Genomic DNA, 16716 nt, shown 5'->3' with positions numbered 1-16716 from the left:
AGGGAATACTTAAGCAAACTGGACGCACGTAGGTCCATGGGCCATGGTAGGATGTACTCATAAGTGCTGAGGGAGCTGGCTGATGTCATTGTGAGGCCACTCTCAGTAATCTTTGATCACTCATGGCAACTGGGAGAAGTGGAGGAAAGACGACTGAAGATTGGAGGAAAGCAAGTGTCACTACTGTCTTCAGGAAGGGCAAGAAGAACAACTCAGGGAACTATAGGCTGGTCAGCCTGACCTCAATACCTCGGAGAGTGATGGAGTGGCTAACCACTTCCAGACATACGAAGGGCAAGAAAATCATCAGGAGTAGTCAGCATGGATTCATCAAGGGGAAGTCATGCCTGACCAACTTGATAACCTTCTACAGTGAAATGACTGGCCTGGTAGATGAGGGGAGAGCAGTGGATATCATCTGCCTAGACTTCACTGTCTCCCATAAGATCCTCACAGAGAAGCTGTTGACGTATGGTCTGGAAGTGGATTGAAAACTGACTGAACAGCTGGGCCCAGAGGGTGGTTAGCAGCAGCATGAAATCTAGTTGGAGGGCGAAAGAGCGAGGGGGGTTTGGTTACTGGTGCCTCGTACTCTGAGCGCCTGGTACGCAGGAGGGAACTTTGGCTCCCTTGTCTGCGGCTCCTGGCTTCGAGGGCCTCCCCCGCCTCTGCGGGCAGCCCCTCACGCACATCAAAGGCAGGACTCGGCCGTGTGATCCTGCAAATGCATCAGCCGGTATGTAATTTCGTTACAGTGTAGCGTTACCGATGTAATTGGGAACAGTTAGGTACCTAAAAACTATGTATCAGGTGGAAGTACTTACTGTATTGGGCTCAGAGGTCCTAAGTTAGGAGGGTGGATGTAGTACGCTGGTGTTCTTACTTTCACTAAAGCTTTTGAACGGTTTTGTGGTAAATTCAGTACTTGGTATTATTTTCTCCAGTTCAGGCATAGAGAAGCTAGAGCACAGGCGAGTGATGCTGTTCACTAAAATTTTCTTGCTGACGAGACGTAAACTTCTTCGCTCATTGCTCTAGGTGTTCTTTTGGAGGAGCAAGAAGAGTGAGCAGAGGGCTTGAGAGGAGGTTTGCACAGGTTCATGGGAGCCCTTGTTTGATGAAAATGCCCCGGGTGGGCTAGTGATGGTGGAAATGTGTTTGTAGGTCTTGAGGGAAAGCAGAAGTGGGACTACTAGCAGGAGTATTTGAGAAGGTTTGGTTTCTGAGTCCTAATACAAACTCTTTATTTTAAAGTGTAGCTCTGATATGATTAGAAACCTTCTAGACTTAAGACTTTCACAGTGCTGTGGTAGTAATAGTCAAAAAGGAGAATACATGTATTCAATTTCTTACTAATACCTGCTGTCTCAGAGCATTAACAATGAAGATCTCTTGTCAATTTAACATTCTTTCCCACCTGCCACTGAACAGGAAGTTCCCAAGGGGCAGCTGAGTCAGTTTAGAAGAGCTCAGTTTTCAACAAAGAGGACTGGAGAGAAGGAAGGTGGAAGTTTGATGTCACTGAGATGGCCAACATTAAAAAAACCCAAAGAAATAAACTTTAAAATCTGTTTTACATGCTTTAAATATTTACAGTTTTTATCAGTAAGGTTTGTAGTTATGTGAGATACTCTTTCTCTAAAGCCTTTTTTTTTTCTCTGCAACTCGTTGATGATTCTGTAAGACTTCTGTAGTTAATTACAAATACTTTGATTAAATTTAGAATACTGAAAAGCATGGCTTCAGAGTTTTGTATTAGTCTCTGTCACTGATCAACTTAGACAATTTTCATTAAGCTTTCTTTAACACCGTGAAGTGTATCACCTTCCATCCAAGATACTGTTACTGTAAATGAGTTTTCTTGATAAACACTTTCTTTAAGTATGATCGATCTTGTTTTTGATTTATGTAGGTATTTTCTTGTAATTTTTGTAATGGCTGCATTTCATTTTCGCAAATACTTTTCAGTTAGAAGTAACAAATTTGTTGCTTCAACTTTGGAAGGCTTGGGTTTTTCTTTTTCTCTCTATTTTGAGTAGCCACGTTCTTCTCTTTTAAATAACATGTAGGAAAAAAATAGAAGTTGATGGGTGTTTAAATCCTACTTTTATTGTATGATCCTAAATTTAAGTTGCCTGAAAGAGTTTGGTGAACTTGCTAGTTTGAAGGTGGTATGCCTGGAGATTCTGAAGCCTGGTCTAATGACTGCCTGCTTTGATGCAAGAGCTCAGTTAAAAACCTGCTTGTTTAGGCAAATATTTAGTCCAAAAGTCACCCAGCAGGTATGCAACTGAACACAATGAGGTTGGGTCATTTGCAGTAAAGACTCTGTATTTGCTTAGTAAAGGAAGGATAAGCTTTTTCTTTGGTAATCTCAGAAATCTTAATGTGATATTTTAGGTGCTGAGTGTTTGCCAAGAGTCAGGCCTCTATTTTGTAAGTCAAATGTGTTGTCAAGCACTAGAACGGGCTGCCCAGGGAAGTGGTTGAGGCCCCATCCCTGGAGGTGTTGAAAAGACAGGTGCTTAGGGACATGGTTTGGTGGTGGAATGGCAGTGTTAGGTTATGGTTGGACCTGATGATCTTAAAGGTCTTTTTCAATGATTCTGTGATTCTCTATAAAAATGTCTGCTGCTTGCTCACCAAATTGTCTGGAGATGTTAAATGTAGCTGTATACTCACTATCTAATAATTGAGGTAGATGTAAAGTGCTGAAACAAAAGTAATGCTAAAGCCAAGATTCCTCTAGGGCCCTATATTAAGTGAAAATGTCAACTGAAATTTCTTCTGCATTGGTGCAATTGTTGCCTGAAGTTTGTCTACCTGAAGATAGATTTGCATAGCTGTGTCAAGAACACTTAGGCCGTGCAGCACTGACCATCTAGATGAACAGTCAAAAAGTTTCAGTCAGTTAAATGGGGGTGGTAGAAGTGTGTAGTTACTATTCTGGACATCAGTAGAGGACTGTGAACCTCACAGGTGCGTGCTGTGGCTGGAGGTACAAGGTGGAGAGAACTGTCACCTGGGCGTACTAGTAGCCAGAAAATGACACACATTCGGGGTATATAGGTATGTGTAATCATTAAGAAGCCATACACCTCAAGCAACGCGCTGGGTCTTTTAAACTGCTTTTAAGTCAGTGTTTCACTTCAGAGTGCTGTATCGGGTGTAGGTGGCAAGGTGTTGGCAGGAAGGGTGGTGGTGCAGGTGTGGCCTCTGTGAGAAGAGGCCAGGGGCTGCACCTGTGCTGAACACAGCCAGTTCTAGCCAGCCCTAAAACAGACCCACTGCTGGCCAAGGCTGAGGCAGCCAGCCAAGCTGATGGTGCCTTGGGGAAAATGTTTTTAAGAAAGGGCAAAATGCTGTGCAGCTGCTCTGAGAGAGGAGTAAGAGAGAGTGAGAGAGAAGGGGGTGGGGGGAGGAAGTTAGAAACAGCTCGGTGAACACCAAGGTCAAAGAATGGCGGGGGGGAGGTGAGAGGCACTCCTGTTGCAGAGGAGATATCTAGCCTGTAGAGGGGACCACGCTGGAGCAGATATCCACCCTGCAGCCTGTGGAGGACCCCATGATGCAGCAAGTGGGCATGGCCTCAGTCCTGTGCATTCACTGTGGAGCAAGTTGTTCAGCTCTTTGATTGTAAACCAAAGCACGTTGGAACACAGGAATAGCACTGAGTCATCTGGGGTAACACTGGGTGGAAGAACAGTGGTGTTAGGGACAGGTGAGATACTGAGACACTCCTGTTTTCTTCTCTAACCTGCATGTCAGCGTTAAATATGTATGGTCCTCTTTCAGTGCTTTTCTACTATGATGTTCCTTCTGTGTGAAATGGATTTGTTGTATTTGCTTGCCAAGCCTTTCCTCATTTGCATCTGTTGCAATCACTTCTTCCATGATGCCCACATGCATGGAGACAGGAAGTTATTTAAGTTAAATATCTAGGTTATTTCCTGGTGCATTATGTATTCTTTACCTATAATGTGGGGAGTTGGAGCCACCAGTACTTTTTTTTCTTTTGCATTGAGTATCAAGCAGTTACCAAGTAATAAATAGAAAGGGAAGAGTGTGGAGCCAGCACATCTGCTTATATTCTCCACACACCTGGAATGTTTTAACTGGCAGTGGCTGTAACTCTAATCAGGCTCACAAATGCACCTTGCTCTGTTTCTTTTTAACTCGTATGTTTCCACTTTAAAATTGTCTGGTTTGTAGAAGGTTAGCAGTTATTGCCGTGAAATTCATATTGTCATCCCCCTAAAATAGCTTTCAGTTGAATAGGAATGGTTGAGCTACTGTTTTTCTGCTGGTAGTTGTACCAGGTCTTCTGACATTCTTCAGTGGGAAGGGTGGACAGTGGATCACAGAAGGTTGCTATAGAAATACTGCTTGCCTCCTGATCTGGCTAACCCCACATTTGCATGAGAACCGATGCCGACAAAGTATAGTTTGGGGGCTGGAGTGGAGAGGAAGGTGAGACTGTGACAGCTGAGATCCAGGCTGGTCTGACTTTGTGGCTGACCAGTTAAAACACATGGTAGTCCTAAAAGTTTTTTTCAGACACTGCTAAGTGTTTCAAACAAGGAAGTTTTTCCCCAAAACTCTTGTGCAGTCCTAATAATGAATAAGACCTCTGTGGCATAGAGGAGGCTTACTGGGGAAGCTTTGAAATGTCTACCTGCTTGGAATGTATGTATTGCACAAAGAGCTCAAACAGGCTTGAGTTACAGGAGATAAACGCTTGTCGTGAGGCTGCAGCTATCCTTTTGCTCCCCACCTCTAATACAGTCTGTTTTAGCTCTGTCCCCTGTGTATACTCAGGCCTTATCCTTTCTATATGTTTTGTCATTATATTGACTAGAAGCATGAGAAAATCCCACCCCTTACCTGACGTAGGTGTGGTCATAACTTCCTCTAATGTAGGTACAACTCTACTGGAGGATGTGTGTTTTTCAGCTTAATACACAGCAGCTAGGGAGAGGAGGCTTATGTAGGTTGGCAGCAAAACTCTTCCAGGCAGCTGTGTGCCAGACCGGGGCTCGGCCAGCACGGCTAATGTTGAGGTGCTGCTGCCCCGGTAGTCTGGGAGAGCCCCAGACTGGCAAGATGGCAGAGACACGTATCTGTTGTTTCCATCCTGCTGATTCTGCGAGGTTGCTAGAGCAGTGTTAATGGGGCAAAGTGGTAGAAAAAGAACCATCGAGGGACAGCCTTGTAACAGCAAGTTACCTTTTGTGAAAAGACTGGTCAGTAAGCCAGGCTAGTTGAAAGACCCTTGCATAAAGTACACGCTTCTGTCTGTGGTGGCACTGTCATTGGCAAGGATGTCTGGGTGATAATGGACAGCAGTGCACTGGGAGCGCCTGGACTTCTCCACAGCTATGGATGGACAAGAGGGTGGGCAGCTTGGTCTACGTAAGAAGAATGGCATCTCTAATGTTAAAAAAACTCTAAATGGAGCAGATACTAAAACGGCTCCAATCGAAGTTGTGGTTTACTTTTAGGAGCAAAGACTTGAGCCTTTCTTTCTAATTGACTGGTTTGTTATAGCAATTATTTGTATGCAGTATTGCTCTGTCAAGTGCCCCCTGTGTTGGAGGAGAGAGGCTGTCTGCCATCCTGGGCTGGGACGTCAGCCGAGGGAGGAGCGTATGCGACAGCACTAGAGAGCCTCTTAGGGCTGAGGAAAAGCAGTTATGTGTTGGTGCTCTTTTTTTTTTTTTTCTTTTCTTCTCTCTGTCAACCTGCAAGTTTTGAGCTGACTCTTTCCTGCAGCATGTGAAAGGTAACAGAGGTGTCTTTATGGTGTGGGGTTTCCTGGATGAAAAGCGTTTGCTGCTTGCGTAGCACTCTCCATACTTCTTGGAGTGACTGCTCTACAGGAAGGAGGGATGTGGCAGTAGCATCGAGTGGTTTAATGCTCTTGCTTCATTTGGCTTGAAATCCTGAGAAGTGGAAAGGGTGTTTGTCTGAGGATTGGGTTTCTTTTCTTTTGTTTGTTTGGTTGTTTTTTTTAAACAGCCTATGACTTCATTTCTCATGCAGTTGGTGGGTTTTTTTAATAGGAAGAGGTAATAGGATTATAAAACTGTTGTGTAAGAGAGCTGTTAAAAACTGTTAGCTTAATGCCCTACTAAAAACTAATCTGCTGAAAAGAAGGAAATGCCTGTGAAAGGAGCAGGTTTAGACTCTTGTAAAACTTGAGGATTTGAACTGTCTTGCATAGAAAAGCTGATGCTGTACAGTGATCTTTCTACCTTGTCAGCTGTAAAGAATTTAATTCTTTCTTGGAGGGTTTAATGCAGAAGATTGCTATACTGCTTCATGATAGTCCCAGAGCTAATCTATTGCTGCTTTTGACTTTGGCCTAGATAAAATACTAAGTAATAGTCTGCACAGTACAGACCTTATAAATGCAGTCCCAAGGAACTCTTTCATGCTTCATTCCCTGCCTGAATTTACGAGGGCTTTTAAAGTTAGATTGAAATGAACCTTTTTCATGCTGAACCTGTTCTGCCGTCTGTGAATTTGTGTGTGAGCTTGAGGAAGTTGTAAGGGCTTCTGGAAAATTCTGCATGATGGGAAACCTGTCCTTACTAGGCAGTGTGAAGTAGGTAGAGTGAGAAGGTTAGTGTAAATTAAAAATTAATTTTCCATGTATCAAATGAAAGTATCTCTCTGGAGCTCTTCTGCAGATGTTCCATATAGGATGAATTATTTTAAATATAAACACACAGAAAATAAAATTTAGGCAGCCAGTATGTTCTCACTGATTATTTATACTGTTAAATGTAACTTTTTTGGATAAGTAATTGTGTGACTAGGCTTTAGCATAGTTACCATAATGACAATTTTTATCAAAAAACGTATTGGAGAAAAATAAGTGTTTTGAAAAAAATGAGTTTTTATCAACTCCAATTACATAACAAATTTTGTTTATAAGTTTACTTTCCTTCACTAATGTATTGATCAGGGCTACCAGCAATCCATTTTCCTGTTGATACCGTCTTCGTCTGCCTAGGAATTTTCCCTAGGTGAAAAAGAACAGCCTTTAGTCTAGAATTTCTGTTTCATTTCTTTTTCATGGATTTTGAAATGGGTACTGTGGTATTTTTAACCTTGTGGTCTGAACTGTTGTGCCCTTGTAGTCAGCTGTAACTTTCTAGACTAGCTTTGGTTATGCTTCGCTGAGAATTTATTTCACAAGAAGGGCTGCACTTTATGATCCTATGAAAGTTTCTTGGCAGTTTTGATGAAGATGAGATCTAGCTAGAGACAGGTTTGAGAGCTATGAGAAGAGTTTAGTTGCACCACAGACATTTTCCCACCCATATCTGAGGGATAGTCATCCTGAGTTACAATCTATAGAAGAAAGAAGAACCGCATTTCCAACATCCTGGGGATTATTGTTTATAGCAAGATTTGTTTACTATTGAATTTTTGATTGAATTATTGTGTGCACATGTTTTAATGTCTGACTTGGTGGTCTTTTCACGCACACACACGCACACCCCCCACAATATATCAGCTTCTCTGAGTACATAGGTAACAAAAGGAAAACGAGAGAAAATGTTGCTCAATGGGATGGGGGACTTGGTTACACAGGACATGAAAAAGGCTGAGCTACTGAATGCCGCCTTTGCCTCAGTATTTACTAGCAAGACTGGAGTTCAGGATCCCAGGTCCCAGAGACTGGGAGGAAAGGCTGGAACAAGGAAGATGTACCCTTGGTGGAAGAGGATTGCTTAAGAGGTCAGGGAATACTTAAGCAAACTGGACGCACGTAGGTCCATGGGCCATGGTAGGATGTACTCATAAGTGCTGAGGGAGCTGGCTGATGTCATTGTGAGGCCACTCTCAGTAATCTTTGATCACTCATGGCAACTGGGAGAAGTGGAGGAAAGACGACTGAAGATTGGAGGAAAGCAAGTGTCACTACTGTCTTCAGGAAGGGCAAGAAGAACAACTCAGGGAACTATAGGCTGGTCAGCCTGACCTCAATACCTCGGAGAGTGATGGAGTGGCTAACCACTTCCAGACATACGAAGGGCAAGAAAATCATCAGGAGTAGTCAGCATGGATTCATCAAGGGGAAGTCATGCCTGACCAACTTGATAACCTTCTACAGTGAAATGACTGGCCTGGTAGATGAGGGGAGAGCAGTGGATATCATCTGCCTAGACTTCACTGTCTCCCATAAGATCCTCACAGAGAAGCTGTTGACGTATGGTCTGGAAGTGGATTGAAAACTGACTGAACAGCTGGGCCCAGAGGGTGGTTAGCAGCAGCATGAAATCTAGTTGGAGGCCAGTAACTAGTGGTGTACCCCAGGGGTCAATACCGGGTCCAGTCCTGTTTAACATCGTCATTAATGATCTAAATGATGGGGCAGACTGTGCCCTCATCAAGTTTGCAGACTACTCCAAATTGTAAAGAGTGGCAGATAGGCCAGAGTGTTGTGCTGCCATCCAGAGGAAGGACCAGCCCCATGCACCATTACATGCTAGGGACCACCCAGCTGGAAAGCAGCTTGGCAGAAAAGGACCTAGGGTTGGTGGCACCAAGCTGAATGTGAGCCAGCAACATGCCCTTGGGGCAAAGGCGGCACGTGGTATCCTGGCCTTCATTAGGCGAAGTATTGCCAGCAGTTCAAGGGAGGTGATCCTTCCCTTCTACTCAGCACTGATGAGGCCACAACTGGAGTCCTATGTCCATTTCTGGTCTCCCCAGTACAAGAGAGACATGGACATCCTAAAGAGAGCCCAGTGAAGGGCCATGAGGCTGATGAAGGGACTGAAGCATGAGAAAAGGCAAAGAGAGCTGGGACTGTTCAGCCTGGAGAAAAGAAGGCTCAGGGATGAACTTCCCAATGTGTATAAATACCTGAAGGGAGGGTGCGAAGAGGATGGAGCCAGGCTTTTCTCTGTGGTGCCCAGTAACAGGATCAGAAGCAATAAGTACAACTGAAAAACAGGAGATTCCATCTGAACATCAGGAAACGCTTATTTTACTGTGAGGATCACTGAGCCCTGGCACAGGTTGACCAGGTAGACAGTGGATTCTCCACCTTTGGAGATACCCAGAAGCTGTCTGGACACAGTCCTGGGCAACTGGCTCTGGGAGGCCCTGCTTGAGCAGTGGGGGTTGGACCAGATGACCTCTAGAGGTCCCTTCCAACCTCAACCTCAATTGTCCTGTGATTATGATTTGTGTATCCCTAACCTGTTCTTAATTGGTAAGGGTTTAATTTTATCTAATTGAAAGTTACAAAGTACAAAGCATCTGCTCCATTATTTCATGTGAATTGCAGGACGGCTGTTGGGCTTTATTAAGGTTGGAGTAGATTCTGCATGACTTCTAATCAGTATTTTATTAAGGCTGTTCTATTAGTAATGGTTTTATGGATGTGTTGCAACCCTGGCTTTTATAATGCTTCTCCAAGTGTGGCTTTTTAACAGCAGGCCCTGGGCCTAACTTTTAAAAATCTTTAACAAGGCCCAGACTATGGTATTCTTGACTCTGGGTTAGCTGCCTGACTTAGCAACCCATGTATTTTAAGCTTGCTGGTGAAATACCACTTTTTCAAATGAAGAGTCCTTAGCATGAAACAGTAAAGCAGCATTCTCCAGAGAGTCAATGATCAGGTTTTCCTTTTGTTTCTCTGACAGGCAAGTTTTTATTGAGCCTTAATCTCTTGCTTGTCCCTTTATTTCCAGTTACTGTCCTCTTAAGTTTGTGAGTTCTCCATCTTTGGGAGTCATAAAAGTGCCAGCTCTTCACTGTGTTTCTCAGTCACATTCATTCTTGTTTGGTAGTAGAATCAGATGTTCCTTTCTGTGCACATGTCATTCTTGTGTCTTGGGGGGGGTGGGGTGCAGAACCTAATACCTTTTAACCTATGAAGTAATAATGTAAGGTAAATTGATGGCTAAATTGATCCGGGTACGTTTTTCCATTTAAAATATCCAAAATATCTCCATGCTTCCCATGTTTTGAAATACATACTATATTCTCCATAGCAAACATCAAAATACCAAGCTGCAAGTTTATGAAACATGAATTATGCCCTTCTGCGTGTGTGTTGTGATGAGTTGGAAGTGACTAATTGTTGTGATCATGCATGCATATTTATGCTGCTCTGTTGAAGTGCTCAAGTGTATTTTAAGCAAGAGCAGCATTCTGTTGCTGCCATAGAACTCGGTGAAGATGTAGTTTTTAGTTGTATGAAATAATTCACACTTAGTACAGTCTGAATATTTGTCAGAGGCAACTTCTGTGAACTTTTAGTAACATCTGCTCATAAAGGAATCTCAAAAAGCTGACAAAGAAAATTGGTGTGTGAGATTTCACCTAATTGAATAGGAGAGGAAGAGGGTAGAAACAAGGTTGGTGCAGTAAGTTCAGAGTTTAAGTTTATAACTTAACATCCTTGTATCTTAGCAATTTTACACCTGTGTGCTTCTCTTAATATTAAAAAAAAGTATTTTGGAAGCTTGTTCTTCTGACTAATACTGCCGATTGCTTCCTGATATTTCATTATGTCTTTTTTCCATGGATAGTTCATTTTTAATATTTTATTTGTGGAAAAAAAATAATTTCTTGGGGGGATAGCCCATTTGGACTAGTCTGTGCATCAGAGGTAAGCAACTGTCTTAACTCTTTTTAAAGAATGCAGTCCAATTCTGATAAAGTGGGAGGCTATGAATTTAATAAATTAATTTTTAGCAAACACCTGTTGATAGTCATTCCCTGCACATTAAGTTCAGTATCTTAACTTCATGTTGTCCTTTTCAGACCAGGTTAATCTTGAACACATTTGGATTGGGCATTGGAGAAGGAAATTCACTCCTCATGCACACACTTTCTGCAGTGAGACCTTTGGTTTATTGTGGAGAGATTACCTGCCTTGGGGAAGTGCTTCACTTGCTGAACGCTGCACAGTAACTGAGAGGTTATGAAAAGCAGCAATTTAGCGTATTCCATAGAAAGTTGCAAGTGGAGTTTAGATGAGCAAATTGTAAGGTCTTTGGTTTAATAATTACAGGCTAATATTGCACACAAGGTCCACAGTGTTTACTGTTCTTGGGTTGTTCATATAGCTTACCACTGGTTTCCTGTGTGCAACTACTGCAGTGTATAAGCTGGTAGGGGGTGGTGGACATTTTCTCTTTTATTTCCGTCCCTATTATTTCCATGATGATACACAGTGGGATAATAGGGTAAAGCATTTTGGACCATTATTTCCTCAGTTGCTGCAGTTGTGAATCAGATTCCTAAGCGACCGAGCTGAAATTTGCACAAAGCTGCTGTTCAGAATTGCTTCTATCCTGCGAAAGTCTTTCCCTGTTATGACAGCTAACTAGGGCTGAAAGGCACACCCGGATGTTTCAGCTGGAAATAGTAAAAAATGTTATCCTATTTACTGCTCATTAGCCAAGCTAAAAACTGGAGCTATTTAACATGGTGTATCAATATGATATTTCTGCTGTCACCTCTTAGGGCACCATGGCTGCTAATATGTATTATTATGGCACGTATGCCAGCAAGACTCAGCAAAATGTAAGAAGTAGAATTCATTGCTGAAACAAATATATTCATTGAATATCTCAGCATTTTTGTCTTCCTTTCCATTCATGTAATTTTCCCATTTAATTTCCTTCTACTTACTTTTATTTTCCTGTTTAGTTAGGGGGCTTTTTCTCCACACCTGTTGCAGAGACTGATTGAATTGAGACTCTAGAAACATGGGGAGATTTTTAACTGGGTTTAATCCATTTTCTGCTTGAGCCCACTTGAAACTTTTTTGTTAATTTTTCTTAACTGTAAACCAGCTATTACTGTCCTCTATTTTCCTGGGCAAACTGGAATGTCCTATTTGCTGGAAAGTGAATCTTCCTGTCCCTGTGCTTTTTTTCCTCCTTCCTTAACTGAGATTTTTCCTCTTCCCTCTTTTCCTGTTGCTTTTTTCACATTTTAGTCCCCATGCTCCCATCTGCCCGCATTCCCAGTAGTGTGTTTTGTATATTGTTTCAGTACTTCAGCTATAACCTACAGCTGTTATGAGGAAAAGCAGAATAAGACTGTCAGAATAAATAGTATTGGTTATTAACAGCAACTGCAGGAATACTTTAAAAAAAAAAAAGTGGTTAAACCAAATTAGTATTCAGGGCTTATGGACATTCTGATCTTGCAGGACCCTAGAGATAATGACTGTAGTTGGTCTTGGTATGGAAAATAGTGGATTGAGGGGTCCATTTCAATATCTGGTTTTAAAATACACGGTACCAACCACCACACTTTTAAAAAGATGATGAAGCTTTTGTGGAACAGATCTGTCAGATCTCCGCATTGAGGGGTGTAGAAGCTGGAGAGTCCCCCTTCATTGCTGCCATCTCCCTCATCTCTCTGGATTCATGAATTCTGTTCTGAATACCACTAAGGCTGTGTTAGGAGAGTTGTTCATAAAAAACAGAACCAGTAGGAGGGTTAGCAGGTCAAAAGAAGGTTTGTGTGTTTAAAGTGGCCCTTGGGGGGGTGGGGTGTGTGTAGGTGGAATAACGGAGAGAAATCCTTGCTGTTCTTGCATTGATCTCCAGGCCTTGGGATGTCTACGTGACTCTATTGATCACCATTAATCTCTCCACCTGGTAGCATTCCAGTCCAGATTTGTTTGCAATATTGAGGATAAAGTTGCTGAGCACTGCAGAAAGACCAGCGACTTGAAATTTGGTTTCACAGTGGTACTGGTACCCACTCCAGCGCTCAGCCAGCATGTGTCGTACCCTGTGCTGTGAGTAACAAAGGTGGTGTGACAGGTACCAGAAAGAGAATTAGGCTGCCAGGTAAGCTGGTGCAGATAGGCTCGTATGCGAGCTGCTCAGTGTGAGCATCATCTGGTGTTTGGAGCAGATTGTCAGAAAGCATGGCCCAAAATTCATGGGGTGGACTTCCTTTGGGGCATATGTGGTGGCTCTGAGACATTGCTATTTTGCATGTGTATTTTTAATACGAGACTGTATTGTGCCTGCCAGAGTGGTGATGGTACATAGTATGATTTTGAGGCTGCATGTTGCTTGTACCAGGGTTGTGGTGAAAGGAGTATTGAGTGTTTGCAGAAACATGGCTGGTTGGGGTAGCTGTCAGCAATGAGAGCAGTGCTCTTCTAGGGGTATGCAAGACCTCTACCAGCTAATTCGGTAGTAAGGATTTATTGAACAACTCTGATAATGCAGAAGGAGAAAAAAGTTTCTAGTTCTCCTCACTGTTGTTAATGTTGGCTGTGTAGGAGAGGGAAGTGATGGAGGTATGGTTTTACCACAGTATGTAAGTATATACGTCAAGGAGGTGCGCTGAGTGAGTGTGAAGATTTTTGTAAGTGAGGCCTGGGATCTGTTTGCATTTGGGTCTGCAGTCTCTATTTGTCCTGTTGGATAGTGCAGAAGCTGGATACTGTTTTACTCCTCTTAGCATTATAAAATGAGTTGCCCTCAGAAACAAGTAGTTGAGTTTACCATATCTGTGAATGTGTTACTGACTGCCCCTCAAAGTTGCTTTCCAGTTGTTTACCACAGGCTGACAGTAGATGTATATGGTTGTCCTGAACTGTGTAGATTTCCTTATTCTGTGGGTCGGCTGGATGTTAGGTGTTTCTCTGTGGCTCATGTTTTCTCTCCTGTTCTGACAACAGAGCTAACGGGTATCAACAGAAGGAAAACTAGTTCTGTTCATTCTCAGGTTTGGAGAGTAGTAGAGACTCATGCTGTCAAATCCTTACAGGCTATTCTGATGGTTTCCCATGTGGAAAATCAGGGGAAAGGATGTAAATTAGAGCACTAAACTAATTTTTCTGTGTCTTTTAAAACAATGAGGCAGAGACCCAATTGGTCTCCAGTGTAATTTACCTAAGAACAGAAAGAATTAATTGGAAAATGTGGTCTCCAGGGGCAGGAGACAAGGAGGGGAGAACTAAGAGGAACTTGGGCTTCTCTTCCTGTTTGTTTTTGTGATTCTGTCCTTGTTTTCTTGAAGACCAGAAAAGGAAAAAAACCCTAGCAAAACCCCTCAAAAAACTGTGGTTAATTTTTTGTTTGGTTGGTTGGTTTTTTCCCCCTCCTTTCTCTTTTTTTTTTTGGTTCTCTTCTCTGTTTGTGAGTGAAGGATCTTCACACCCACTTCAACATTAGTGGTAAAGTCACTAAAAACTCTTCTGTCACTTCCCGCTGAGAGGGACAGCAGCCGGTCATTCCCAGTGAACCCTGAGAAGCTCAGGAAGTGCATCGAGTAGTTAACTTGTCAGTCCTAGGTCTGGCTCCCACATACATGCCTGTGAATCAGCAAACTTTTCCAGAAGACACCTGGGTTAAATTAGTGGGAATGTAGAGTTACTGTATTCCTTCAGCCTATTATATCTCTCCGGGGTCTCATGTATATTTTGAAAGCTGCTATAAAATAATCTTCTACGGTTTTGTGTTTCTTCTCTTTGATTCAGCCTGTTTTGTGTGTGCTGTCTTTAATCACTGCCTTTGCTTCGCTTAGCCTCAGTCCTTGTTCTTCTCACAGGTGGCCATTTTCTTGTGTATTTTCCATATCAAAGCTGTCTGTTATTAAAATTTAAATCTTTCTCTGCTAGGGGATGATAATAACAGACAAAAGTATTAGCATGATAACTATATAGTATGGTGGCAGTGAGATGCTGTTTGAAAATGGAGCTCTTGAAAGAGGGCAGGAAATAGAACAAAGGATTGGATCCTCACAGACCCAATACTGAAAAACTGAACCTTTCCCTTGAAAAGCAGGAAGATTTGCCTCCTGCGGCAGCATGTGAGAGGGGAATACTGAGCAAAGACCCACTAGGTGGTACTGGCAGGCAGCAGATACGGAGGAATGATTTCTGATGCCAGTCAAGTATTGCGCTGTTCACAATGTGTTGTGCAGAGCAACATAGCATCAGTAATACTATCTTTCAGAAGAAAACAGTTTAGTTCTGCAGAGATTCATGTGGTTTTCGTTTTGGTGGGGGAAGCTGACTTCACTCATAGCTAACAGAATCCCTTGCCTTGCAGCTGTTGTTAATTTTGGTAGGAATAATAATAAAGTCTGTGTATTGCAAGGCACTGTACACAGACATAATAAAGGGTAGTGGTTGCACTTTCTGATCTGGGGAAAAAAAAAAAAAGATGACTGGGAGTGGAGAACAAAGCAGGAAAGTGATTTGCCTAAATTCATGCAGCTGTTTTGTGGCTGAGCTAGGACCAAAATCCAGTGTTTTAGTTTCTGACAGGTAGTTCATACTTGCTGTTTCTTTCATGTTTTGTCATAAGCTCTTTTCATGAAGCTACAGCAGTGGAGGGTAGTAGAAACTAACTCTCTCTCTCTCTTTTTTTTTTTTTTTTTTTTTGTCTTTTTTTTTTGTCCAGGTTGTAATATTTTATGACATTTGAAGAGCAAACAGCACCAGGGCTTCATGAATTGCAAAACCACAGGAAGCGTGGCAGCCCCCCCTACCTCCAGCTTCCGTTCCTTACTGTGACATTCTTCTCAGGATCTTTGGTTTCATCCCCTCTGGGTGCGCAGTGGCCTGCCTCAGCATCAGAGCAGAGGAAGCAATTTGTGGATCAGGGAGAGCCATGGCCTTGAGCTTGTATGTCTTTCACCTCTTCTATAAGTTCAAAGTGTTGGTGCTTGTCACTTTGTGTCTGATGGTGCTATGGGCCACATTCAGTTACTTTGTGGACTCCAGACAGGAAATTTCTAAAGCTAAGAGCATGGTGGAAAATTTCAGAAAGGTAATTAGCCTGGAGGACGGTCAAAAGGAAGAGAAGATGGAATCAATTGCAAAAGTTCCCACAGTGAAGTCATTTCAGGGTCACTGCCCAGCTCTGTCTCCATACCTGCGTAAGTGATGGTACTTTCTTCTCCTTTCTAACAAGCAACGTCTGCTTTGGTACTGCTAACTTGGTTTTCTTCCTAGCCGTTTTACAGTTAGATGCTTTTTCTGTGAAACAAACACAACACAACCAGTTGCAGTAAGTACTTCTGGGTAAGGAAGCAACTTGTGGCACAGAGTGCCTGTGCTGGGCCTGGCTGGGATAGCAAGCCTCATGGTGCGGTGTCTTGCATGTGTGGTTAAAACAGCTTTGGTAACGCACTGGAGACTTGGCTACTGCTGAACAGTGTTTGCACACTGTTGAGGCTTTGTCTCTCTCTTCCCTGACCCGCTGAAATCTGGTAGGCTGGTGTTGGGCAAGAGATTGGGAGAGGACACAGCTGGGACAGTTGACCCCAACTGACCGAGGGGACATTCCATACCATATGAACATACTATTTATCATGCTCAGCAATAAAAGCTCAGGGAAGGGAGGAGGGGGCCTGTGTTTGTGGTTATGGCGTTTATCTTCCCAGTAACTGCTATACGTGCTGAAACCCTGCTTCCAAGGAGGTGGCTGGATGTCTGCCTGCTGATGGGAAGCTGCTTTACAGGGGAGTGCTCTAGCATGGCACACAGGGTTATGGCGTTTATCTTCCCAGTAACTGCTATATGTGCTGAAACTCTCCTTCCAAGGACGTGGCTGGATGTCTGCCTGCTGATGGGAAGCCGCTTTACAGGGGAGTGCTCTAGCGTGGCACATGGGTTTTCCTGAACCAGGGGAATCCTGAGGAGCAGAGAGGCCTGCCAGGAGCCCACAGTTCATGGGACAGCGGCTGGCGAGACCTGGGTGG

The 16716-nt window shown here is 43.0% G+C and overlaps 1 protein-coding gene across 7 annotated transcripts in view; it reads left to right on the top strand.

Moving 5' to 3' along the window:
- Window positions 1–577: 577 nt before the first annotated feature.
- The window catches only part of B4GALT4 (beta-1,4-galactosyltransferase 4), a 34325-nt gene continuing 18186 nt past the window's right edge, over window positions 578–16716 (top strand). For 3 of the 7 annotated variants that reach the window (XR_004842047.1, XM_035894497.1, XM_035894501.1), the window contains exons 1-4: window positions 578–736; window positions 1039–1213; window positions 3496–3721; window positions 15414–15891. Coding sequence is in view for 5 of the 7 variants with exons in the window: in XM_035894497.1 (XP_035750390.1) it covers window positions 15624–15891 (268 nt within the window). In the remaining 2 variants the exon portion in view is untranslated. Of the gene's footprint in view, window positions 737–1038; window positions 1214–3495; window positions 3722–15413; window positions 15892–16716 lie in introns of those variants that run through there. The other 4 variants (XM_035894499.1, XM_035894498.1, XM_009639082.2 and 1 more) reach the window with 4 other exon arrangements.

Source organism: Egretta garzetta, unplaced genomic scaffold, assembly GCF_000687185.1.
Source record: "Egretta garzetta isolate BGI_Z169 unplaced genomic scaffold, ASM68718v1 scaffold85, whole genome shotgun sequence".
In the NCBI taxonomy this organism is placed as follows: domain Eukaryota; kingdom Metazoa; phylum Chordata; class Aves; order Pelecaniformes; family Ardeidae; genus Egretta; species Egretta garzetta.
Note: the sequence above shows the minus strand (reverse complement) of the source record. Positions and strands in the feature narration are given on the sequence as shown.